This window comes from Cucurbita maxima, unplaced genomic scaffold (assembly GCF_002738345.1).
Source record: "Cucurbita maxima cultivar Rimu unplaced genomic scaffold, Cmax_1.0 Cma_Scf00001, whole genome shotgun sequence".
In the NCBI taxonomy this organism is placed as follows: Eukaryota; Viridiplantae; Streptophyta; class Magnoliopsida; order Cucurbitales; family Cucurbitaceae; genus Cucurbita; species Cucurbita maxima.
Genome location: NW_019272017.1, coordinates 4838522 through 4861530, shown reverse-complemented (window position 1 = coordinate 4861530; position 23009 = coordinate 4838522). Strand labels below are relative to the sequence as shown.

Below are 23009 nucleotides of genomic sequence, written 5' to 3'. Positions count from 1 at the left end.
GCTGATTCCAATTTTCACTGGCCATTTCGTAAATAAAATGTTTAAGATCTGTTCATATCAAATTGTCCCTTGTGACGCGCAGCAACCTTGAAGAGTAGAGTACTATTTGTTTCATATGACGAGCAGCAGCCACTGTTTTTTGGACAATTTGGCCTTAAAAACTTTTCATTTGCATAAATTCAATCCAACTGCCCTACAAAAACCTTATAATTTAAGGATTTTAGCTACTGTACTCTCACACAGATGAAATTGTCCAAATATCCAACTAGAAAAATATAATAACTTTGCATGCAATCATCCAACTAAACCCAGTTAGGATTAGACGTGAGGTAGCATCTAGAAAACAGCTACACCATATGTTACCTTCTATACCGAAATATTAACCATGACAATACATGTTTCTTAGATTTGCTTTTGGTTACCAGCTTCAATCACTGTTTCTGACTCCCCAGGCTCATCTAACTTGAGCACCAAACCCAGGTTCTGCACTTCAGCCCATGGCTCTGGAGTTTCCATCATGTTTTCCTGCAACATTAGTGCAAGCAGGGTGGCAATAACCAAGTGAATTCTTCCCATATAGAAATAATTGTGATCTAATCAAATACTTGAAGATTGATATAAATACATTCCAGTTGTAAGTCTTGTCTACCTGTAACAGTTCAGTCATTTTGCCAGTTCTAGACTCATCATCCAGAGCTTTGGGATTAGATTCTGAACTGTCATCATGGGGCTGCACTGCTTTTAGAGGTTCAATCATCAAAGGTCCATCCACTATGTTGGCCACAACCTCCGAGTTACCTTTGCATTCTTTAGCTGATGTCTTACCACCAGTTGACTTGTCATTCTCGGTCTGCATTTCAGTCGACAGAGAAGGGGTTTGAATTCTCTTGATCACTTCAGTCACAAGACTCTCGAAAGGCGTTCTAGGCAATGTCATTGATTTACCGTCTGAATCACGGGCTACCACTACAAAGGATTGGTCGTCAGAACTATTTTCAACAGAAGCATCACCCTGTAAGACCTGCTGGCTAGTTTGGGGTTGGAAAGGATTGGCGGGAGCTGATTCTTTTGCTGTAGAAGTACCTACAAGAACCTCTTTTCCTTTCAAGTCAATACCAGCAGTTTGAATTGTAAATGATTTAGTGGCAACGGAGGATCCATTAGTTAATTTGGCAGGCTGCAGTACAACAGGGACCACAGAACCTCTTGAGCTTCGCGAAGGTGATATTTGGGCAAATATAGATTTGTCTTTTGAAGCATCCCAGGTAGAGTGTGGAGGTGTGCATTTAAACCCCAGTTTGGCACCTGATGATTCACGGGATGGAACTTCTCCATTTTTAGATCGGGGGTTATTTCCATTAGTTTTGTTTTCTGTAGCAAAAGGAACCGTATTTCTACTGATCATTTGAACATCTGGGGCCACATCGTTCACTGCCAAAACAGGGGCATAATGCCCAGGCTTAAAAACAACACCCCTCAAAGTTACTCCAGCGCCGCCAACCCTGACACACAGCAGATATCCAGCATCAAATACTGCCTCAATGACACCAGACACAACCTGTCCCACATCAGCTACATTTTGAATTTGAATTGCTGGATCTGATTGGTCTCCATTTACTCCAGAACCGGGAGAAATAGGAATAGCCTCCAAATGTTTCTTACCTCTTTTCTTTGCATTAAGAGTATTGTCATCATAATTTAACTTCAGATATTTTCTGGGACGACCACGTTTTGGCTTTAAATGAACATCAGCTAAATTATCAGCGCTGATTCCTTGATCAGCCCGACTCATCCTCTTTAATCCTATTAAATTATTGCTTGATCAATAGCACTGATTAATTCCCTTCCCCTGCAGCAAAAGGAACAGTATATTTCAAGGTTAAGAAAGAAAACAAATCTTTAATATCCTTTTTTCTTTGATAGGAAACCCAGACTATTATATATTCAAATCAAAATATGAAACAAGGGTAGACGAGCCATCCCCACTTCAATTGAACAAAACCAAAATTACAAAAATCTTTGCTACGAGCGCACCATAAAGAAGGGTCCCAGAAGTATATGTAAAATATCATGTTTAAGCCAAATATCACACAAATTCAAGTAAGAAACTCAATATCAAAATAATAATTATTTGAAACTACCATATGCAGCCAAATCAGAAAAGTTGCAAAAAAATGTAACTTTTGGCATTCAAAGTTTACTTCCAGTTTAAATTGGATCTCCATCATTTAAAAAGAAGCCCTCCGGGTTTGAATAAGTTCAAGATTCAACCATAACAAATAAATGGCATGACTTGTTTTATTCATTTTCTAGCATTTACCATCTTCATTCAAGATTTTCAAGTAAGAGTTCCTTATAACTTCTTTCATTCTCTAATATTGAACATGGTTCAACCCTAGCTTCAAGGTTTTTGTGAAATCTACCCTTTATGGGCAAGAGACTTTTGATCCACTCCCCACATTTAAAACATATTAAATAAATTTCTTGGTGGTATAGAAACTAAGATAGTTTGCATTAAAATTTCTCCCTTGTAATTTGGCCAAGTAATTTCACAATGAGAAATTCAAACATTTTCTCTGCTCCCAATCAATTACGCCTTGAAGAGTGATTATAAATTTTGGAATTTTTACATTCGTTCCAACATTGGGGTTGTTCTGTTTTCGCTACATTATCTTCTGCTTTGGATTTTGCTTCAGCTAGATTATATCTTTGCAAGTAGTTCCAAAAAATGAAACCAGGGAAGAACTTCAGTTTAGTTGTAGGTATACTTTTTATTTTCTCATCAATACTGTTCATTTATTTATTTCCTTCAATATTAAGTATACTTTTTATTTTCTCATCAATACTGTTCATTTATTTATTTCCTTCAATATTAAGTATACATTTTCGGTGTTCTGTAAAGAAATCTCACATAAAACGCCTCACTTTAGTGAGACACCCTTACTAAGGCATGCACTTAGTGCCTTGGGATGTTTTTCCTCTTATTGTTAAATTTGTTTTTGTAAAGATATTAAAAACGTCCTTCCAAAAACCCTTTGCTTCTCTAAATAAATTCTTAGAAATCCTCTGATTTCTTAATGTTTTTACATCTTTTAATATCCTCTGATTTCTTAAGTTCAATAATGTGGGGGAACATCAAACCTTTATATTAGATACATAATGCATCATGTAAGTTCTTTTTCATTAAGTTAAAATTTTTCTCCCTCCCCATGTCCATTTTGCTCCCTTCCCTCTCACTCTTCATTTCAATTTTTAATTATGTAAATCTACTTTTCTTTTCACCAATGAGTCCACTCATTCACTTCCTAAAGTATAAACTATCTATTGAAATGACCAAACAGGAAAAAAAAAAAAAAAATGGTTTGTGTCAAACAATTTCCGAAACAGGTTTTTTCAAAAATACGTCTGCAAGGTTGGGCCAAGCGTTTCCTCAATTATTTAGCCGTCGCAAAAAATAAAAAACAAAAAATAATGATTCCTACAGAAGTCACAAACAAACTGGTTAAACTTGAACATCACAAGTTAATGGAAAAAATAGGATTGCAACCAATATTTGTGAAACTCATGATCGCGTGCAAAATCCCGCAAGAACTACTTGTAAAAAACTCGCAAACACCGCCCTCGAACATAGCTCAAAATCTTAAAACAGGTAGACTAAAAAATAAATAATAAAATAAAAAAAAGAAGGAAAGAAAATACTCATTGGAAAAATCTATATTGCATGCAACAGAATCAAAATCCAGCGGAATTGGTAAAAGAAGAATAATAAAATAAAAACAATCCTTTTCATTCTAGTGGAAATGAAAAAGAGAAAAAAAAAAATCCCGAACTTAAAGCTAGTAACATCATCTTTCAAGCCATCTTCGGGGGGAAATCCCACAAAAACAGGAAACAAATGTAGAAAATAGATATATATGTGTATATACACACACATAAACCCACAGGAAGCATCAAAATCACCCTAAAGTTATGCACATTCTTCGCAAATCCAAAAAAACCTAGCGAAATCGAGTAGGACAGAAAACACTAAATATGGAGGGAAATCGGGCATACCTGGGACTGAAGTATCGCGAAGGAAATTGAGAGAATAAATGGCAAAGGGATTGTCAATAAGAGGAAGAAAGCTAAGGTAGGGCAAAAATGTTGATGAGATAAATAGAGAGCTCGAGATTTTCCATTGAGAAGGCGAGAGAGGACTGAGATTGATGTGTATATGGAAGTTTCCAAATTTTGAGAGAAAATATAGTTTTCCTTTTCTTTGCGGGTTTCATACAAAAGAAAAAAGAAAAAACCGCGCCTACATTTTTGTTTTTCTTTTTGTCTTTAATTCCTTTAATTTTTTTTTTTTTTTTTTTTTTTTNTCTTTAATTCCTTTTTTTTTTTTTTTTTTTTTTTTTTTTCCTCAATCATCCAACTTCTTGACAACATAAATTGCCCCCTTTCACATTTTCTGAGTGTTAGTTTATGATTAGATTACAATTGTTGATTAGAAAAATTAGTGATACTTAAAGTAAAATATGTAATTAAAGCATTAGTAAAACAAACTTACAAACTTTTAACCTAATCAATCAACTTGTAACTTACATACAGGTTGATATCATAGGGTGAATAAGAGTATACTTTAGAGAGTAAAGTGACTTTTTTTTACGGTAATTACGAACCAATCGTAAAATATTGACTTGCTTGTAATGCATGAGCTTACACAACTGTAATGAAAATTTGATTAAATAAACAAACCTAAGTTAATTAACTTCACGTTATTGGAGCTTGTGACATATAGATCAAATATGTTATATGACATATATTCTCTCAAATTCTTTGTTCACTTAGGGGTGAGCCAAAGGGTATCGATCGAAATTCTCTAATTTCTTTCAAAATGCTACCGTAAGCCAATGTGATTACTAATAATTTGTGAGTGATCAACTAGATAGTAGTGATCGTATTAATAGCACTATAGTGCATAAGCGTACAATTCTTGCTTGATATAGTTAACGAATGAAAATTGATTAGCAATTCGTATCATATCATGGAATCTAATAATCTATATAGGTGTATAAGGCCTGGATTGTTGTTCCCATATACCAACGATATTTACTGGTGTATGCATCAAGTTGTTACAAAGAATCAGGATGATTATCACAAAACATATTCTTTCACTGTTCTTTTAATGTGTGTCCAAAAAGGGGGGGAAATGAACAATTATTTTTACATACAACAAATTCAATATCTGGGAATGTATAGCTGGTCGGAAAAATTGTGTCGCCTCCACAAAGTCCGACCACTGGTATCTCTTGCCCGATCGACTCGATGACCAGAAAAAAAAGTATAGTTTCGGCTTCCTCTATTGCTATGGCTTCTTGGCCTGCAGCAGTAAAGTCACCGTAAAGTTAGTTGAGTCGAGTCGAGTCGATACCTCCCTTTTCCTCTCGTTTGCAGACGAACTTGTAATAGACTGAATTCAAAAGTAATACTTCAACAAACAAATGCATATTACCTTTTTTAGATACTTCTTGTGAAGCTTCATTGCCCCAGTGCAAGCTTTTTTGGCATCAAGATTTCCAGTCATGTCATTTAATATCTACCAAAGAAAAGAAACAATACGAAACAAGCGAGCAAACGGTTAGTCGAAACCGTGATTCTGCTTAGACAACCGACAACAGATCATTCTCCTGAGTTGGCTAGTATTCTATCAGTTTTCATGCTCGAGTTCAATTTAATGTATTATCTTTGTAACCTTAATGTGTCGAAGGTTACCAACAGATCGAATTATTATTAGATTGAGAAACAAACCTTCACAACGTCGTCCAGACCCCGAGCTTCTGTAAGTAGCTTTGTGCTCTTATCTTTCAACACACTAGCAACAAGGAAAACCGAGATCGGAAGAGGAGCTTGTGCGTTCTTTGCTTTCAAATTCTCCCGTTCGTATTTCCCACATTGGCGCATCGATTTTTCTTTTCCTTTCGATCCCTCGCCTTTCTCATTGCATATTTCAGGTTCTTCATACAACGCAAATAGATCGGGATCGTATTCCAGAGCCCACATCATCTGTTGCAACAGCAGATGTGTAAGAATTTTATACAGTTCATGATGTCCTCTTCAGCCACATAGTATGAATGCATAAAAACTTTTATAAACATAAGAACAAGCCTGGGATGTTGCTTGATTCATCCCTTCTTTAGAGAAGGAAACGTACCTCCCAGAGATATAACGAATCGCAAAAGGAAAACTCTCGTCGGAATAAAACCATAAGCATCCTGAAAGCGAAAAGATAATCCCCACCCCCGAGTGTCTCTGTGTTCATAAAAACAGCACCTTCATTGTTACTTTTCAAAGTTAGGTAGCAATGTCTCTTCTAGACCCCTAAGTTACACAATTTTCAGTTGAATTATGGTCATTTAAATCGATCGCCATTTGCAACGATCATCGAATGACAATACTTCTTCGATTGTAATATCTCGTAAAGCTGAAGAAATGCATGTAAATATAAGTCTACGAGCAATACCCAAGTGTTGATGAAGTTTTGGATCAATGACTTGTGTGATAGCAGCCAAGTTATTGAGTTGAGTCTCCACGCCGACCGAGCTATCAGTGCATCTGAAGTTCCCTCGCTTCAAATTTCAAATAGAATACGAGACGCTAAATTGCAAATAAAATGATAGGGAAGAGAAAAACAAAGAACTTGATTGGTTGATGAGGAAACAGAATGATATTTTCAAAATAACGACTACGAAACCATGAGCGCAGAGTTAATATAATCGACTTACACGCACAGGTGAAAGATATCAAATATGAAGCTTCGGAAAAATAAAGTTACTCAAATAGATGAAAGGTTAGTACCAATCTGCGCATCAAACGTTCAAAGCACCAAAACGAATCGCCTTCATCCTCGAGAAGCATTATCATGGGGGAACAAAGATCACTCATTCCTACTCAGAAATATTCATAAAGTCAGGTTCAAAATATGTTTTTCGGCCTTATAGAACTCAGAAAGTGACTCCAGTTGATACTCGAGAAACTTAATCTCATGTCTCATAAGAGAAAAGGCTTCATCAAAATTACGCACCTTGACAGTAGCCGATGTCTTTATCTATCCACGCATAAACAGCAAGTATATCCCAAAGTTTTGATAAGTTTTCTTGTTTTTCGTAGAATACCAACGTTCTGTCAGTCCGAACCACATCAAGGCCTAACACGAACATTTTTCAAATGGTCAGCTTCAAAATAAATTATGAAAGGTACTCGAGTCATGTCACAACTGTCATATAAACAAATATATGATGTCATGTGTGCGTGTGAGCGATAAAGCTTCTACAAACCTATCTGATGTAAAGTAAGCATCCACTGAATTATTTTCTGATCTGTCACAGGTTCCATGTTACTACAAGAATTCGGCTGTGAACCATTAGACTCGGCATCAGCAGTGCCGGTGTCTTGAGGCACAACCGGACCACTTTCTGGATTTGCTTCCAAAAGTACAAGTGGATCTTGAATAGGCTGACCATCCTCTGTGATTACAGGTGCTGTGATGTATCTACCACTTCCAATGACAGGGAACATTTGTCGACAGTCTTCCTTCCATGTCGCATACTGTATCCTGCAAATTCAAAAGCTCACAATCTAAGGGTTCATTCGATTTAGAGAATAGGTGAATAATTACTACAAAATATTGGGAAAATGCATTATATTGAAATGAAGTGACATGAAAACAACGGCCAAAAGCTTCTCATTTACAACTAAATCATTTCGTGGAGAGGCCCACTCGTCGCATTATGCTCATGGTCCATCGTCACGCATCCTAGACTATGCCTTCCTCACCCTAAGGCCGACTATAGGAGACAGTGAGGTTTTAAACTATCAAGTTTTCCACATGGGGCTTGAGCTCAAACCTTAGAGGGTATCTACCAAGTTCTTACAATCAAGGTTAGTTTTGGGAGTGCCATTTCTTGGAAACTACAAAGAACCATTTGAGGCGAAGTTTCGCAACCAATAATTGAGGAGAAGTCAAACTAAAACGAGTTCAGAATCTGCAGAAACATTATATGGTGCATTAACTTTGAAGCAAATAATGTAGATTATCAAAGGGTGGGTTCTCTCAATGAGCATCAATTAGATGAACTACCTTCGACGCTGGCGAATTTCTTCTCTCTCCTCAATGGTGCTCATAGGATCATAACAACCAAGAAGAAACTCCCACACTTCTCCTCTAATTGAAGGATGGATCCCCTGTATTACATAGAAAATTTGAAAAACAAGAACTTTATCATCCAAAGATCACTGCAATCTCCATCAAATATTTTCGTGAATACGATCATATCGATCAAAAGAGAATCAGTTTTGAATTAGTAGATAAAGCTGAGCAACTGCCAAAGAGTGTGGTTGTCCAAAGACCAGACCACCATGAACTTACCCCACGATGAATGCGATTTAGACTCTTTGCTATGTCCAGTTGCCCTTCTGAATTAAATGCTGCTTGCCATTTTCTAACACTTAAAGTTTTCCCAGCCTGCATGAATGTTGGATTATCAACTCTTAAAGCAATGAAATGGGTTTCTTTCACATTAGCAATCTTAGATCAATACAATACCTAAAAGTGACATGACAATCGCATATAAAACAAAGTGAAGTAACTAGTTTAGCAGGACAATCAATGAACCTCAAAGAAGCATTGTTAATTTTTGTAGCCTGATATACACAAACCAGTAGTCAAATGGCCAACCAAAAACTCGTCCAAAAGATCAACCATAAAAAAAGTAACAATAATATTATGCAAAAGTAAGAACCAAAAAGGTCACACCAGGTTGACCATACCTTGAAAGAACCAATTCTGGCATGTCAAAACTTTATACAATCCTAGAAGTGGAGCACGAGCTAAAATGCATAAAAAGCTAGAATCCTAGAAGCGGGGCATTACCAAACGAGGTACAGAGTGATTCAATGTAGACAAGAAGAGAAGGAAACAGACCCTGATCTTGAAGCGGGTTTTGGGAACATCGGTGCACTCAGGGCGAACCTCATAGAAAGAATCAGCAGGAGCTCCAGCGTCTCTCCACATTCCCACAACTCACCGAAATCACTTCCGAGAGATGGTCAAAGGACAGAAACAAACCAAATCAGCCCCAAATCAACAAATCCGCGCACCCCCCTGAGATGATCAAACCCCAGAAGAGAAGATTCAAACCCCAGAGAAAAAGAGTTGAAGGGGGAGGATCCGGGGGGGTGTAAGGCTGGGAACGAGATCCAGCTCCGAATAACCAGCTACAGACCCAAAATAAATATAAACAGAAACAACAAGGCAACAGCTAAAAGGGGAGGGGAGAGGGGGTGGAAAATCTTTACTTAATTTGATTGGATAAGAAAAAGGTCTCGAAGTTCATGGATTTGTGCTTTGTCTTACCATGTCAAAGTTGGCTGTTTTTACCCCCTCACCCAAATCCCCATTAACAACAATCCCCGTTTTATACGTTCATTCAACTCCCTTGAATCTCTAGTTTCTTCCTTAATCTGTCTGTGCGACCAAGAGCGTGCAGCTCACGACATTCATTCCACACTGTCGTTGTTTGCTGACCTCCACCTCAGTTGTTGACTTGACTCTTACTTTCGGCCCATTACGTAGGCCCACGTGTAAACCCCGGTTGATCCATAACTAAATAATCCTCCATTTGGATCATTCATGTCTGTCCGACAGGCTCATTACCTAGGCCCACGTGTAAAAAACTTTAATGTGAAGTATATGTATTATATAAATGGTATATTTAATTTGAAGTGTTCAGCTCCAATCTACACTCCTCCTCTATAGTCCAACAGTTCCAATCCACTTTGGTCCTTGTCCAGTTACTCAAAAGTAACAAAAATGAGTATAAAATACTGGTTAAATGACTTATTTATAGGCTCTTAATCTTATCAATTTCTAACACGAATGATTGTAGGAGTAAGATTCTTCCTCTAAACAAACTCCTTCTCGAATTTATTGGGATAAAGTTAATTAATTTCTTAAACCAACCTTTTCTAAAGTCATATTTTCATGATTTCAAGGAGGGAGATGTTAACTTCCTATCTTCCTTCACAACAAAGCAATTCTAAATTCATCTAATCAACATTTTATAATAACAATTTTTTAATCAACAAATTTTGAACCGATCTAATTTTAGAGAAAAATCATGAACCAATCAAACCCATAAAATTTTCAATTATTTAAACCTAATTCAATCCAAATAAATTCATTATTGGACCGAAACTCTAACGATTGAGTTGAATTGATGTAATCTTCGAGTCAAATATAGAGAGTTTGTATTAAAAATGTGTGAGATTCTTGATCCCACCCTTCATCATAGTCATCCTTGCAATCATTAGTAATTTGTAGCAAATGAAACCCAAGGGACTGATTTAGAAAGCTAGGAATCAAGTGTGACAGCCTTAAACCCAAACAAGAAGACATGAATATTCTTGGAAATAAATTAAAGGGAAAGCACTCCCACTATCCAAGTTTTTGACGTATTCCCCAACCCCATCAAAACGCAAAAATATATGCTTTATTTGTAGAGGAAGCCAACCCCATATGAAAAGGCAAAACTTTGCCTACAAAACCTGCTCTCCGCCTTCCCTTACCTTTGCAAAACAATAAGTTGAGAGCCCACTATTTCTTCTTCTTCTACTACGTGTTGCTGCGCAATGGCTAAGAAGAGCAGTTTTGCAGTGAGCAGTTTTGGGGTAATGCTTCTATTGGTGCAGAATGTTTGCGGAGTTGAGTATCAAGTGGGAGGATCAAAGGGCATTTGGGGCGTTCCTTCTGACCCTGATGCTCAGAGTTTGAACCAATGGGCTGAATCTCGTAGATTCCAAATTGGTGATTCCATAGGTAATGTAAATTAAATTTGGTTAATTTCAGGACTCTCCACAATATTGTCCACTTTAAACTTAAGGTTTCATAGTTTTCCTCTGAATTTTTGCTCTGTAAGACTCTCTCCTAATTTATATGTTATTAATGGTGCAGTGTTCAACTACCAAAGTGGGCAAGACTCGGTGCTGTTAGTGAACCAAGATGACTACAATAACTGTCATACAGAATCGCCCATAAAGCACTTTTCAGATGGCCACACCATCATCAAGTTTGAAAAATCTGGCCCTCACTACTTCATAAGTGGTATCAAAGACAATTGCCTCAAGAATGAGAAATTGGTGGTGGTTGTATTGGCTGATAGAAACAAGCAATACTCTTCTCCGCCACCAGCTCCGGTCGAGGAACCACAATCTCCTCCGCCCGAAGCTCCGGCCCAGATGAACCCAACCCCGTCGCCAACCGCCGAGGAGCCTCCTTCCAATGCAGCATCATCTTCTACATCTATCATCCGCTTATTTTTGGGGTTAACTGGAATGGTTGCAACTTCCATGATTCTTTTGTAATTACCTAGTAATTTAGGGTTTGTATAATGGGTTTCCTTTTAACATGGTTTGTGGTCATGCTGTGTGGTGGATTGTTTGATTCTTTTGAGAGTGAATAATTGGTGTCTTGTTTGTGTGTAATTACCCAAATAAATGTATTTCCTAAGTTAAATGTTCATTTTTTAATTTTTATGACTTTTAAAAGGTTCATCCTCATCTTATTTATTCACGTTGGCTAAGCAAGAGATGCTATCACCACTGGTATGAGATTTTTTAAAAAAGCTAAAAGCGAAATCACGATAATTTATACTTGAAATGGATCATATCATTGTAGAAATTCGTCGTTTTTATCATAAATTACTACTAAGTGACAAAAATGATTTGGGCTCGATATATATATATACGATATACATACGTAAGTGAAGAGGGAAAGGGCTAACCAAAATAATTGATAGCCATGGATACAGGAACCAAGCAAAGGCCAATGTTCTTGAGCCCTGTGCTACAATTATTATCCCTCCCCACAAAACCCACTTCAATTCTATCTTCAACCTCCCCAAATTCCTCAATTTCTTTTCCCTACAAAACCAGAACCCCAAATCACAGTTAAAATTGCATCAAAGAATGGATTTTTAATATAAAAACACTCAAAAATTACAAACCCTGTGTTTTGTTTGATTGATCATGGCAGTGTGCTGCTGCTGCTGCTGCTTCTTTTGCTTGGAGCTAAGCCCATCCATCTGATTCAAAACAAAAAAACCCAGTTTTTAAAAGATGTAAACAGAAGTTTTGGATGATGATTTATATAGCTGAGAATGTAATGTACGTCGGAAATTATGGAAGGATGAGGCGGAGAAGTTGCAGTGTCTTGGAGATCATCGTCATCATCGGAGGAAGAAAAGACGGCGGCGTTTTGAAAGTGATATGAAGTTGTTTTAGAGTAGTCGAATAAGAGAAGGTCGTCCATGGAGGAAGTCCAGCTACTGTGATCTTGATCCACCTGCTTCTGGGTGCAGATTTTGGAGATGGCTGAGTTTTCCATTGAAATTGACCAACAAAATCAAAAGGAAACAGAGATCTATGTGGGTTCGAGGCTGGTGGGGGCGTTGGGTCGGTATATATATATATATATATATATTGATCGGAGATTCTAATTGTTTGAATTTTTTTTCTTTTTTTTAAATATAAGGGTATGGTGGTGGTGGGGAAGTTGGCCGTTCGGGGGAGTTTATTTTATTTCCACATATATGCCATACCAATGGACAGACAAGAAAAGGAGTTGTTTGACTACCCGCCTCTTTCTGTTGTTCTCCATAATAATATGATATTATCAATTTTGATTATACGTTTTCATGTTTTTTTAGTTTATTTTACCAAAATGTCTCGTATTAATCAAAATATGTGTTACTTATAATTTTATGATCTTCTCTTTAATTATCCAATGTAGTAGTAATTTTCAATAATTCTCCTTTCAAATAAAGTAAGTCATAGACTCTCCTTAAATGAGACTCGATCCTTTTTGTGGAGCCTCTCTTAGTCCTCTATTCAAATAAAGTAGACTATTTATTCGACACTTGTGTCACTTTAACTGTATCTTCAAGACTCCATAAAATGATTTTAGCAAAGCATAAATGGTTAGAGAATTTTGGTGCTTACTGAAATTCTTAATTATGGATCTTTCTTAGCAGTTAGCACATCCGTGTTAGGAAGTTGTGCCCAATACGTTCGTTGTCCTCAATTCATGGTTGCATTGACTTTTAAATTCAATGTTTTCCTTTTTTAAGTTTTGGTCCAATTGACACCTTATTATGAGGATGGTCTTTTTTTCCTTTTCTTCCCTTTTTTTTTTTTTTTTTTTAGTGGCCAATTGTTAGTGGCGACAACCTAACACGATTCATTTCTTTTAATTTTTAATTTTTTTTTTAAATGGTTCGAGGGTTTGAAAATTTCAATTAAATTATACATAATTTGACAAGTTTGAAAGGTCAGAATTCAAAATTAATTTTTGAAGCTTGTGAAATGTTAGAAAATCTAAAATTAAGATACCTTTTAATGGGAGATGGGGGTTTGAAAAGTTTATAATATTACGACAATACCTGCATTTTCAGTTTTGTAGGGTTGGAAGTTGGGCACACGAAGGCCTCTTGCCTTTCACTCGTGCGCGCACACATCTCTCAAATCTGCTGGCTGCTATATTCCCACCTGGTCGGTTCCTTTTACATAAATTCTTCCATAACATTCTTTATTTATATATAAATTGGAATAAGTTTAATAATTCTTTATTTCTAGCATTCTCGAGATTCAACAGTGTTGTGATATGTTTATGTGTGGTATGTGCAACCATAAGTCAAAAGATTGAATACTCCTATGTGATTAAGAGGGGAGATGTTAAACTTCTCTTACATGTGAAAATGTTTTTATGATGTATCCAAGTCTGTTTATTTTGTTCATCATATAACTTTTCTCGTTTGTATTATCCATTCGAGTTAAAGGCAGCAAGGAGGGGACAAGAGGTAAAGAGATGGAGATTAGGGTTATAATTGTGGTGAGGGGACGAGAGAGAGATATATATATTAGATGTGTAATGAAGTTGTTTTCTTTAAATACGTGGAAAGAATGGAAGATTCGAACCCTTAACATTTTCATTTGCATATGATAACACAACAAACAAATACACAAGTGGAGCCCTTTTGATAATGCTATTGAAACTCAGGAGCCCTTTTGATAGATAGAAAGAAACAGATAGCTGCATTTCATCATCATCATAATCATGACCATCAGCTCAAGTTCATAATTTTGAAGTAAAATATATTCAAAGTATTCAAAACTGTGTTCCAAGATCATCAACAGATTGTGGAAGCCAATGATGATTCCAATCAATGGAAGCGATCTGTTATAAGTGCCAAAGTAACAGCCAAGATGAAGACGAGGCGCATGACACTGTAGGGACAGTGGCAGGCAGAACTGGGCAAGGGAATCGCCCTTGGAAGCGCACATTCCTCGCCGTTGAAAAACACTTTAATAGGGAAGCCATCGCCTCGTTGTATGTCCAGGTCGCGTAGGCCCTTCTTCTTAAAAGAGATCACGGACTGCTGCTTTCCTGGAATTCTCGGATCCGATGTGGGATTGGTCCCATTCACCTCTCCCATCAAGTAAGTCAAGCCAGGCAAGCCTTGGAGAAAGATGGTATTTTTAACGTTGGGAAGCCTGGTTCCATTGAAGGAGTAAACATTTTCGTAACCCCGGCCGGCCTTACCCAATTGAACGGCAGTGAACCAATCCTCAAATGGGTAATCTTCCCAGTTGAAAAGTGTGAGTCTTGCAGTCCATCCATCGGCATAGTCGGAGTTAATATGCCAATTCAGACTAACTCCACAGTTATCAGGACAAGGCAGCGTCTTTGGATTTGGGTAGTGCTTAATTTTAGCCCAAGCCCTTGCCTTCTTTGTCCTGTTATCAAATGGCACCAAAAGGGCTTCTGGAGGGAGCAGCATTGAGCGTGCATTTGGATTGCAAGTAGAAGTATCAGTGTCTTCACACCCACACGCACAAGTATTGCAAGGAATTACTGAGTCATTATAATATGCTGAGAATGAAACACAACATTTTGATTGCTTCACTTTTGGCTTTGTAATGTTGCATACAACTTGCCAACTAGCGATCGCCGTGCTCGTTGATTGAAGCCCGCTTGGGTCTGGAAACTCGGTCGGCACGACTCGGATCGGAGCGCCACATACATATTCCGGATTCAGGATACCTGAGATCTTCCATTTCTGTGGTGGAGTAAGAGCCGTTCGGTTCATGTCTGGTGGAAGCTTGAAGACTTGTAGCTGAAAAATAGACCTTGCTTTGCTTTCATCCATCATGGTAGGCAACAAGCTTCCATTCCTGCAGCAATATGGCAACTTTCCGATCTTGGGATCGTCCTTCCGTTGCGCTGGTAGATCAGCCATCACCGGGTTCGTATCGCAACTCATGACGCCGGTGAAGTCGAAATCTTGATAATATTGGCCTGCGGGGCCGTAGATGCATTGAGCTATGTCTCTTGTATGAGTGTATGCTCCTCTCATGCTTTGAATGAACTCTCCTTTCATCCATTCCCAGGTTAAGTTCCAGTGATCCAAGCGCCCCAGTGGGTTGTTGTTGTCGATTGTGACTTGAGCTAGATAGTTGTTTCCAAAAGATTGCATCACATCGTACGTTAGTGAGAGATCTCCATTTTGCCGAGCCAGAAATTTGATTTTCTTGGCCTTGGGTGCTTTTTTCTCCTTGAACTTTGGATCTTTTTTGCAGCATACATGCATTGTTCTTTTCCCTACACCAACACATAAACAACATCAAATTACACCAAAATTGTTAGAAATTATATGATATTATCCTTTTGGAACATAAATTTTAGTGTCTTTACTTTTAGTTTTTAAAAAATGCATTCTCTAACTTATAAATTGGTGATTATTAAATATTGGGTTTCATTCAAAATTAAAAATTTAGGATTTTGTTTAATTTTTTAAAAGTATTTGTTGACATCTTATATATTTTTAGTTATGGGGAATTGAAAGGTTAATGTAAGGGCAAAAGGGTACCACGAAGACGAGGGGCAGGGCACTTATATCCATCGTTAACGAGGCGAATTGTCTTAGGCATTGGAACACCAGGCGGCTTGATGCCAAATTGTGATCCGGTGATCGCAGCCGTCACTTGGATCTGATTAATATCACCGGCGGTTTCAATGGACGTTTTAAGATCGGTCATCGGATACCCAGCCAAAGTGACTCCTTTTCCAACGTCCGCAGGGAAATCCGAGCCATCCAACAGGACGGCGCCGTCGACGGAGACGAGAATCTCGTGGTGGTGAAATCCGATGAACATCTTCCAGCCCTTGAGCTCAGTCAATCCGGAGTTCAGAATTGTCGCCTCCGATTTAAAGGCCCAAGCCTGAGCCGTCGCATTCTTTAACCGGGGCAGCTCCTTCTCACGCGAAATGAAATTGTAGGTCAAGAATATGCCATTACAGTTGTTGTGCTCTGGCGGTCCCGCAGCCGGCTTCACCTTCGTATCATCGCCATCATCTCCGCCGACTGCTCCGCCGCCTGCTCCGCCAGCTGCTCCAGGGTCGCCTATGATGTAGTCTTGTGCGGAACAGGGAGATAAATTGGAAACAAGAAGAAGAGAAATAAAAAGGGAAACAGAGATCAAATCTCTGGGGCAGAGCATTGGGAATTGCATGCCGGAAGGTTCTTGAATCATAAAAAAAAAATGGAATTGGGTGAAGAAGGAGGAGGGGTGGGGGTGGGGGAGCGGCGCCGCGCGTGAACGCGGCGGTGGAGGGCGGAAAGGCGAGTTGGCTTCGGGGAAACCAGAGATGAGAAAATGCGAAGATTGATATAAAAGAAGGAGACAGAGGGGAGGGAATTTTCGGCCTCTAGTTTTCCCGCCATTTTCGCCCGCTGACTGAAAGGCCTTTGCTCGCTTCCCTTTTTTCTCTCATCAATTTTCTTTAATTTAACCACTTTCGGAACTAATAACTTAATTAGTCTTCTATTTGGATATTAATCAATACTAAATTAAAATTAAATTAGTTTTAATCTTCTGTTTAATAAATTTTTAAAAATTTTTAATTTATTAAATTGAAAAATGTCTGTTAGTAAATTTTAGAATTAAAGTCTTATTCTGTATTGACATCATTTAAACACTCAATAATTTATTAACTACAAAATTATTAATTTAAATCTCATTTTATAATAATTTGATTTTTTTTTATTTGGTTTTAATTTTCACAATATTTATAAAAAAAAAAAATAGACAGGAAGTCGAATGACTCTTTCCCGGGATTTTAATACATAAACCCAAAGAATTTTAATTTTAATATAACTTCCAACTAATTATATCTAATTCCAGATTAATTATTTAATTTAACTTTAAATTAGGGAGGAAAAAAGGGCAATTAACATTTTGATACAATTTTATTTAATTTAACTTAAAATTGGCTTTTCCCCAAACCCCAATCTGTTTGCCACGGAAACAGAGCCACCATGAATCACAAAACACAACCGCCGCCTTCCATCCATGAAAACTCACCCTTCAACCATCTGCAACCTCCGGCGACTCTCCCGCCGCCAGTATCAGATCAGCTGCTTCATCCTCAATGCAATTTTCCAGCCCCAATGACTTCAACGCCAGGTGCGCCGCCTTCTGCCCCGATATCATCATTGCCCCGAACGTTGGCCCCTGCATCCAACACCACCTCTGATTGTTAAAAAAGGTCTAAGCTTTTTAGTTAAACCACTAATTTAAACATAGTTCTTTACCATTCTTGGAGCTCCGTCGATCTCCGCCACCTCCATACCCGTTACGATCATGCCAGGCACCACCTCTCGGGTCAGCCTAACAATGGCATCCTCCGCCGTGTTCATGTCCAGGGCCTTCATTCCCGGGACGGAATCGATCATACCAATGCTCTTAAGCCGCTTCACTCCGGTGGCTCCGAAGGGCCCGTCGTGGCCACAAGAGCTGACCACCACCTTCGCCTCCATGACATTAGGGTCCATGCAGGACTGTGTGTCATGGTTCATTGACACTAAAGCCCAGTTGGTGACAACACCGCCAACTCTGCCGCCCTTGACGATCAAATCCTCTGCTGCCACGGCGTTGAACAGCTTGACATTGGGCCGTGCCAGCAGCTTGCTCATGATCGTTGAGGTGAACAGAGCCGCGTGCTTAATTACAACGTAGTCCTCTTGCTCGTCGTACTCCACACCAACCTCGTCCAAGAAGCAGTGGGCTGGCTTCCGTACCACCTATCAAAGAATATGAATCAAACATTAAATTGGCCCAAACCCATCAGATTAATGATTTTAGAATCAGATCTTGTACTGATTGAGTATTTAAATTCTTGGGCTTAAGCCAGTTTATGACTGAATTAGTATGTTGATCTAATTGTGGGTATTTTCTTACAAAGAACAAAAAACAGAGCATTCAAGGCTAAAAGACAGGAAAGAAAAGGAGGCGTTATGGGTAAGGGTGAGGCAAATAAATGGCATATAAGGGAATTAAAAGAATACCATAGCAGAGAAGAGCTGGCCACCGAGCCATGCACCGCCGCCGGGGGATACGGACTGCTCGATGATGGCGATGCGAATGTCAGGGTTTTTGCTAAGTTCATAAGCGCAAGAGAGGCCGGCAGAGCCAGCGCCGACGATGACGACATCAGTGTCGGCGTAAGTGATCATGTCGGTCATGTAACGGCGGGTCATCTCACGTGAGACGATGGACTCCTTGATGGGGTTGAATTTGAAGGAGTTCAAATCGTAGGGCTGGTGCTGAGAGGCGGAGGCGGAGATGGAGAAAGCGGCGGGGGTGGATTTGAGGCGGAGAGAAGGAGGAGGAGGAGGAGGGGCCAGAGGGGTGCCATGGAAAGAGGAGTCGAGTAAGGAGGAGGAGGAGGAGGAGGGGGTTTGGAGCTTGGTGGTGAAAGTGGAAGCCATGGAAGCCATTTTTGTAGATGCAGAGGAAAACAGAGGAGATGGGATGGGGAAGGGCGTTGGGGGGGAAGAAGGGCTTTATAGAGAGAAATGGNGCATTCAATTTTACCCCAAATTGGTTGAGTGAGAAAAATATCTAAGGGATGGGGAAATGTGGGGGAGAGGATAGAAAATGAAGGGCTCAGAATGGGGAGATGGGGTTCTCCAAACCGCATCATCCATCACCATGATGCTTCATTTTCTTTTCCCATCATCTCTTGTTTCTTTCTCATTTGCCTCTCTCTTTCCTCGAGATATTTTATATATATATAACCTTATAAAACAATATATATATAAAAATATCTTCCAAGTGTATGCGTTATTTTAAATTTTCGAATATTTCAAGAATATCATTTGCCTCTCATAATCCAATTACAATAAGAGTGGTCAATTAATGTGTGTAAAATAGTCAATTCATAGATCCTGTTTCATTGTGAAGGAGAATGGTCGTTTAAAATAATATACAATTAGTTTTATTTAGCATAAATGTGTAATAACATATAAAAATTAATGTATTCAAATAAGAAACAGATTTATTTTGAATAAAATAAAATGATAAAACTGCGTCCCACGTGTTACTTCCATTTTGAAACTGCAAGGGAGTCGGAAAGGAGGAGGAAGAAGAAGAGAAACAAATGGCATGGGGGGAGGTTAACGTGGAAAGCGGCGTCGCCATTAAAGGCCACCCAATGCAAACTTCAAGTTTCCACGTCTCGTGCATGCATTCCTCCCTTACCCCTTCAAATACCCACCCTTCTAGCCCCCACCTTTCTCCCCCACCGCCCTCTTCACCACCATAATCTTCATACTCAACGTTAACAATGGCCAGACACCCATTTTCCCTCCTCCTCCTCCTCTCCCTCTTCCTCCTCGCCGCCTCCGCCCTCCGCTTCCACGATGACAACCAAAATCCTTGGCTGCAGAGGTGCCGCCAACAGGTTCTTTGAACACAAGCTCTTATCTCAAAAAATTTCTATATTCTCTAAATTAAAGTCCATTAACCTGATAATGGAGGTAATATTTTCTAATTAAAGACTTCATAATGGAGATAATAAATATATTTATTGATTATATAAATGTATGATCAATCTCTAAATTAGAATGAGCAGATGTGGGACTTTGGTCCCATAATTATATTTACAATTTTGTTGAAATGATACAGGTTAGGGGGGAGCGGCTCCGCCACTGCGAGCAGCTGCTGATGAGGCCGCGCCGCGTCCGCCAGCTTTTAATGGCTGAAGAAGAAGAAGATGCAGTGGAGCACCTGGAGGAGTGCTGCCAGCAGCTACGGGGAATGGACGACGCGTGCCGGTGCGAAGGGCTGCGGCAGATCGTGCAGCGACGTAGACAGCAAGGGAGAATGCAAGGGATCGACGTTGGGCAAATGCTGGAGAGAGCTACGAACTTGCCGTCAGTCTGTAGGCTCAGCCAACGCCGCTGCGAACTCCGCTCCTCCCGGTGGTAGAATGGTAGAATGAGAAAGAAAATGAGAGCCCATTGAGGTGAAAAACTGAAAAATGGAGTAATAATCAATAAAATGTGACAGCTCCTCGTCTTAGTGGGAGATGTGTACTACTGTTTAAAGTAACGTCCCTTGCCGTTTTTTCTTTTTTTCTTTTTCTTTTTGTGGAATAAAATGTCGTCATTAGTTAATCCTCTTAAATATTAAATTATCTTATTATTATTTAGGTTTTTTTTTTTTTAAATTGATATAAAATAATTTAATTTTAATATATAGAATATTATTGATATTAGACCCATCTTAATCTGAAAATGGAAGAAATAAAGAAGCCTTTGTTCTGGTTACGTTTCAAAACATATATGCTAATATTTGTTCCCATTTTATTGTTTTTCCATAATTTTTTAATATAGAGTTTTAATAAATATAAAAATCACATAATGGTGTTAAATAATTTAATTTAAAAATAGTTTTGAATATATAAAAAGAAAAGTTACGTACTTTTCTAAGTACGTTTGGTTTGCTTTTCTATCCTATTAAGAAACACAAAATCCAACCTCAATCCACGTCGTATACTACTTTTTGTCCCACATGGGTTTATAATATAAGCCCATGGATTTATAATATAAATTATAAGTCCAATCTTTCAGAGGCTCAAAGTGAATAATATCATACCTCATACCATTGTGGAGAATTGTGTTGAACAATATCATACTATTATGGAGAATTGTGTTAGACACCTCAAAGTAAATAATATCATACCTCATACCATTGTGGAGAATTGTGTTGAACAATATCATACTATTATGGAGAATTGTGTTTGTCTAACACAGATGACATCTTTTGAGGTTATAGAGTAAGGTTATAGAGTTAGAGTCGATGTAGAAGACGATCACATAGAAAGAACGAGAAGGGTTTTAGGGTTTGAAAAGAGTAAATTGAGCTTTTAAATGAGGCCAAGATTCGTAGACCGCTTTGAGATCCTAGACAGAATAGGGTAAGTGGTGTATATATTTTAGTATGTTAATATTTTGTATGGAGAATATTTAGCTTTTTCATATCCATTTATGCATCTATTTTTCTTTTCATTTCCGAATCTAATATGGTTCGACGATTATAAATAGAGAACATGTGTGTATTAATGATGTATTAATGAGGTTGGCGCAGCAAACCCCGAGAAACGAAAATCAAAACTGCCATTTGTACACAAAATTCCACTCCCAATTCCAGCATCATGACACATACGGCATTGGCATTTGCATGGCTACCGTCACGTGGAAGCAGAAACACAACACACAACTCCACCATAGCTTACACCTTCACAAGCTTCACAAGCTTCACAAACCCACAACAATACAAAACCACTCCTTCCACGTTCCCTACATGCACCCACTCCCCATTCCCTATAAATACCAATTGCAAATTAAACAACTCTCATCCATAAAAATAATAATAAAAAAAACATCTTCTTCAACAATGGCCAGACTCACAAGCATCATTGCCCTCTTCGCAGTGGCTCTGCTGGTTGCAGATGCGTACGCCTACCGCACCACCATCACCACCGTGGAAGTGGAGGAAAACAGGCAAGGGCGAGAGGAGAGGTGCCGCCAGATGAGCGCCCGCGAGGAGCTCCGTAGCTGCGAGAAATACCTGAGGCAACAGAGTAGGGACGTGCTGCAGATGAGGGGAATCGAGAACCCATGGAGGAGGGAAGGAGGGTCCTTCGATGAGTGCTGCAGAGAGCTGAGGAATGTGGATGAGGAGTGCCGGTGCGATATGTTGGAGGAGATTGCTAGGGAGGAGCAGAGGCAGGCACGTGGCCAAGAAGGAAGGCAGATGCTACAGAAGGCTAGGAACTTGCCTTCCATGTGCGGAATCCGCCCACAGCGATGCGACTTCTGAGCGCCAACTACAACAGAACAGAACGGAGCAGCACATGGTCGTGTGCCTTTTGTCCTATGTTTTCATAAATAAAGACTAATGAATTCTGCCATCACTACTCCTCCTCTGCTGCTTACTAAAATAATGACTGCTCTTCAGACAAGAAGGATAATAATTAAATAAACTAAAACCCTAAGGATAAGAGGATAGATTTTGATGATGAATTATGTCATCCAATGCAATTTAAAAGACGCCCAAATGCATTCATTTCTCATGTAGCATTAATAAGATATAGTAATCAAGGAGACAAAATACAACCAAGGGGATCTATTTAATTAAAATGTCTTCTTCTGCGGGGTTTTGTCGGCATTTCTGGGCCGCCCGCTTAAATTCTGAAGCGAATAGGGCCCCGAGGTCTTCCCACATGGACTCCCTTGTTTATGGGCTTCAATGGGAATTAATTAATTAAATCAGAGACGTATAAAATGATTTGTACTGAAAATACACATTAAAATAAGGTAATAATTGGAACCAATGAAAGTTAAAGGTTGTAACAACCCAATAAAGAGGACAATAATAATATTACAATAAAATAGGAAAATTCCAACTCCACTACCATTTCCATAAACTTTACCCAATCACCATCCAACTTAATGGGAATCATTCTCATACCCTTTCATGCAAGCTAAGCTAAGCTAATTTATTTGTCTTTTCGGAAGTGCCTAGCTTGCATGGGCTGTCTTCTCCTCCCATTAATTGTCTTTTTAATT

The 23009-nt window shown here is 38.8% G+C and overlaps 8 protein-coding genes across 9 annotated transcripts; 3 read left to right on the top strand and 5 right to left on the bottom strand.

Annotated features, from left to right (window-relative positions):
- Positions 1-147: 147 nt before the first annotated feature.
- Positions 148-4277, bottom strand: LOC111476665. 2 transcript variants are annotated; one of them, XM_023120442.1, is made up of 3 exons: positions 4054-4277; positions 650-1849; positions 148-534 (listed from the first exon to the last, which is right to left on the bottom strand). In XM_023120442.1, the coding sequence occupies exons 2-3, from the start codon at positions 1790-1792 to the stop codon at positions 403-405; spliced, it is 1275 nt and encodes a 424-aa protein (XP_022976210.1). In that variant the 5' UTR covers positions 1793-1849; positions 4054-4277; the 3' UTR covers positions 148-402. The 2 variants fall into 2 exon arrangements, with proteins under 2 accessions (XP_022976210.1, XP_022976217.1); XM_023120449.1 differs by having other exon boundaries at positions 148-525; positions 4054-4275.
- Positions 4278-5054: 777 nt separating this feature from the next.
- LOC111476657 (GTPase-activating protein GYP7-like) lies at positions 5055-9361 on the bottom strand. Its single transcript, XM_023120430.1, has 11 exons — positions 8963-9361; positions 8408-8503; positions 8120-8223; positions 7317-7594; positions 7064-7186; positions 6838-6926; positions 6503-6608; positions 6194-6291; positions 5791-6045; positions 5495-5578; positions 5055-5362 (listed from the first exon to the last, which is right to left on the bottom strand). Exons 1-11 carry the CDS (start codon positions 9050-9052, stop codon positions 5348-5350), a joined length of 1338 nt encoding a protein of 445 aa, XP_022976198.1. The 5' UTR covers positions 9053-9361; the 3' UTR covers positions 5055-5347.
- A 1223-nt stretch (positions 9362-10584) lies between these two features.
- On the top strand, positions 10585-11587 carry LOC111476728 (early nodulin-like protein 3). The gene is made up of 2 exons (XM_023120522.1): positions 10585-10855; positions 10991-11587. Exons 1-2 carry the CDS (start codon positions 10669-10671, stop codon positions 11398-11400), a joined length of 597 nt encoding a protein of 198 aa, XP_022976290.1. The 5' UTR covers positions 10585-10668; the 3' UTR covers positions 11401-11587.
- A 227-nt stretch (positions 11588-11814) lies between these two features.
- On the bottom strand, positions 11815-12468 carry LOC111486825. The gene is made up of 3 exons (XM_023133987.1): positions 12206-12468; positions 12042-12119; positions 11815-11958 (listed from the first exon to the last, which is right to left on the bottom strand). The coding sequence occupies exons 1-3, from the start codon at positions 12419-12421 to the stop codon at positions 11815-11817; spliced, it is 438 nt and encodes a 145-aa protein (XP_022989755.1). The 5' UTR covers positions 12422-12468.
- Positions 12469-14050: 1582 nt separating this feature from the next.
- Positions 14051-16663, bottom strand: LOC111492051 (COBRA-like protein 10). The gene is made up of 2 exons (XM_023141222.1): positions 15963-16663; positions 14051-15694 (listed from the first exon to the last, which is right to left on the bottom strand). The coding sequence occupies exons 1-2, from the start codon at positions 16624-16626 to the stop codon at positions 14256-14258; spliced, it is 2103 nt and encodes a 700-aa protein (XP_022996990.1). The 5' UTR covers positions 16627-16663; the 3' UTR covers positions 14051-14255.
- Positions 16664-17318: 655 nt separating this feature from the next.
- Positions 17319-18937, bottom strand: LOC111487533 (thiamine thiazole synthase, chloroplastic). Its single transcript, XM_023134973.1, has 3 exons — positions 18441-18937; positions 17688-18176; positions 17319-17607 (listed from the first exon to the last, which is right to left on the bottom strand). The coding sequence occupies exons 1-3, from the start codon at positions 18870-18872 to the stop codon at positions 17461-17463; spliced, it is 1068 nt and encodes a 355-aa protein (XP_022990741.1). The 5' UTR covers positions 18873-18937; the 3' UTR covers positions 17319-17460.
- Positions 18938-19671: 734 nt separating this feature from the next.
- Positions 19672-20484, top strand: LOC111482974 (2S sulfur-rich seed storage protein 2-like). Its single transcript, XM_023129030.1, has 2 exons — positions 19672-19837; positions 20062-20484. The coding sequence occupies exons 1-2, from the start codon at positions 19721-19723 to the stop codon at positions 20362-20364; spliced, it is 420 nt and encodes a 139-aa protein (XP_022984798.1). The 5' UTR covers positions 19672-19720; the 3' UTR covers positions 20365-20484.
- Positions 20485-21789: 1305 nt separating this feature from the next.
- LOC111489309 (2S albumin) lies at positions 21790-22359 on the top strand. Its single transcript, XM_023137458.1, has one exon. It carries the CDS (start codon positions 21835-21837, stop codon positions 22258-22260), a length of 426 nt encoding a protein of 141 aa, XP_022993226.1. The 5' UTR covers positions 21790-21834; the 3' UTR covers positions 22261-22359.
- The last annotated feature ends 650 nt before the right edge of the window (positions 22360-23009 follow it).

Coding starts and splice junctions, on each gene's coding strand:
- LOC111476665 (XM_023120442.1), bottom strand. CDS start 1,792: ATGAGTCGGGCTGATCAAGGAATCAGCGCTGATAATTTAGCTGATGTT. Junction 535..649: donor AAATGACTGAACTGTTACAG/GTAGACAAGACT, acceptor CTGCTTGCACTA/ATGTTGCAGGAAAACATGAT.
- LOC111476657 (XM_023120430.1), bottom strand. CDS start 9,052: ATGTGGAGAGACGCTGGAGCTCCTGCTGATTCTTTCTATGAGGTTCGC. Junction 6,292..6,502: donor AAAACTTCATCAACACTTGG/GTATTGCTCGTA, acceptor TTATGAACACAG/AGACACTCGGGGGTGGGGAT. Junction 5,579..5,790: donor GTCTGGACGACGTTGTGAAG/GTTTGTTTCTCA, acceptor TTTCTTTGGTAG/ATATTAAATGACATGACTGG.
- LOC111476728 (XM_023120522.1), top strand. CDS start 10,669: ATGGCTAAGAAGAGCAGTTTTGCAGTGAGCAGTTTTGGGGTAATGCTT. Junction 10,856..10,990: donor CCAAATTGGTGATTCCATAG/GTAATGTAAATT, acceptor TTAATGGTGCAG/TGTTCAACTACCAAAGTGGG.
- LOC111486825 (XM_023133987.1), bottom strand. CDS start 12,421: ATGGAAAACTCAGCCATCTCCAAAATCTGCACCCAGAAGCAGGTGGAT. Junction 12,120..12,205: donor ATCCTTCCATAATTTCCGAC/GTACATTACATT, acceptor GTTTTGAATCAG/ATGGATGGGCTTAGCTCCAA. Junction 11,959..12,041: donor TCAATCAAACAAAACACAGG/GTTTGTAATTTT, acceptor CTGGTTTTGTAG/GGAAAAGAAATTGAGGAATT.
- LOC111492051 (XM_023141222.1), bottom strand. CDS start 16,626: ATGATTCAAGAACCTTCCGGCATGCAATTCCCAATGCTCTGCCCCAGA. Junction 15,695..15,962: donor CCCTGCCCCTCGTCTTCGTG/GTACCCTTTTGC, acceptor GTGTTGGTGTAG/GGAAAAGAACAATGCATGTA.
- LOC111487533 (XM_023134973.1), bottom strand. CDS start 18,872: ATGGCTTCCATGGCTTCCACTTTCACCACCAAGCTCCAAACCCCCTCC. Junction 18,177..18,440: donor GCCAGCTCTTCTCTGCTATG/GTATTCTTTTAA, acceptor ATTCTTTGATAG/GTGGTACGGAAGCCAGCCCA. Junction 17,608..17,687: donor TCGACGGAGCTCCAAGAATG/GTAAAGAACTAT, acceptor TGTTGGATGCAG/GGGCCAACGTTCGGGGCAAT.
- LOC111482974 (XM_023129030.1), top strand. CDS start 19,721: ATGGCCAGACACCCATTTTCCCTCCTCCTCCTCCTCTCCCTCTTCCTC. Junction 19,838..20,061: donor TGCAGAGGTGCCGCCAACAG/GTTCTTTGAACA, acceptor GAAATGATACAG/GTTAGGGGGGAGCGGCTCCG.
- LOC111489309 (XM_023137458.1), top strand. CDS start 21,835: ATGGCCAGACTCACAAGCATCATTGCCCTCTTCGCAGTGGCTCTGCTG.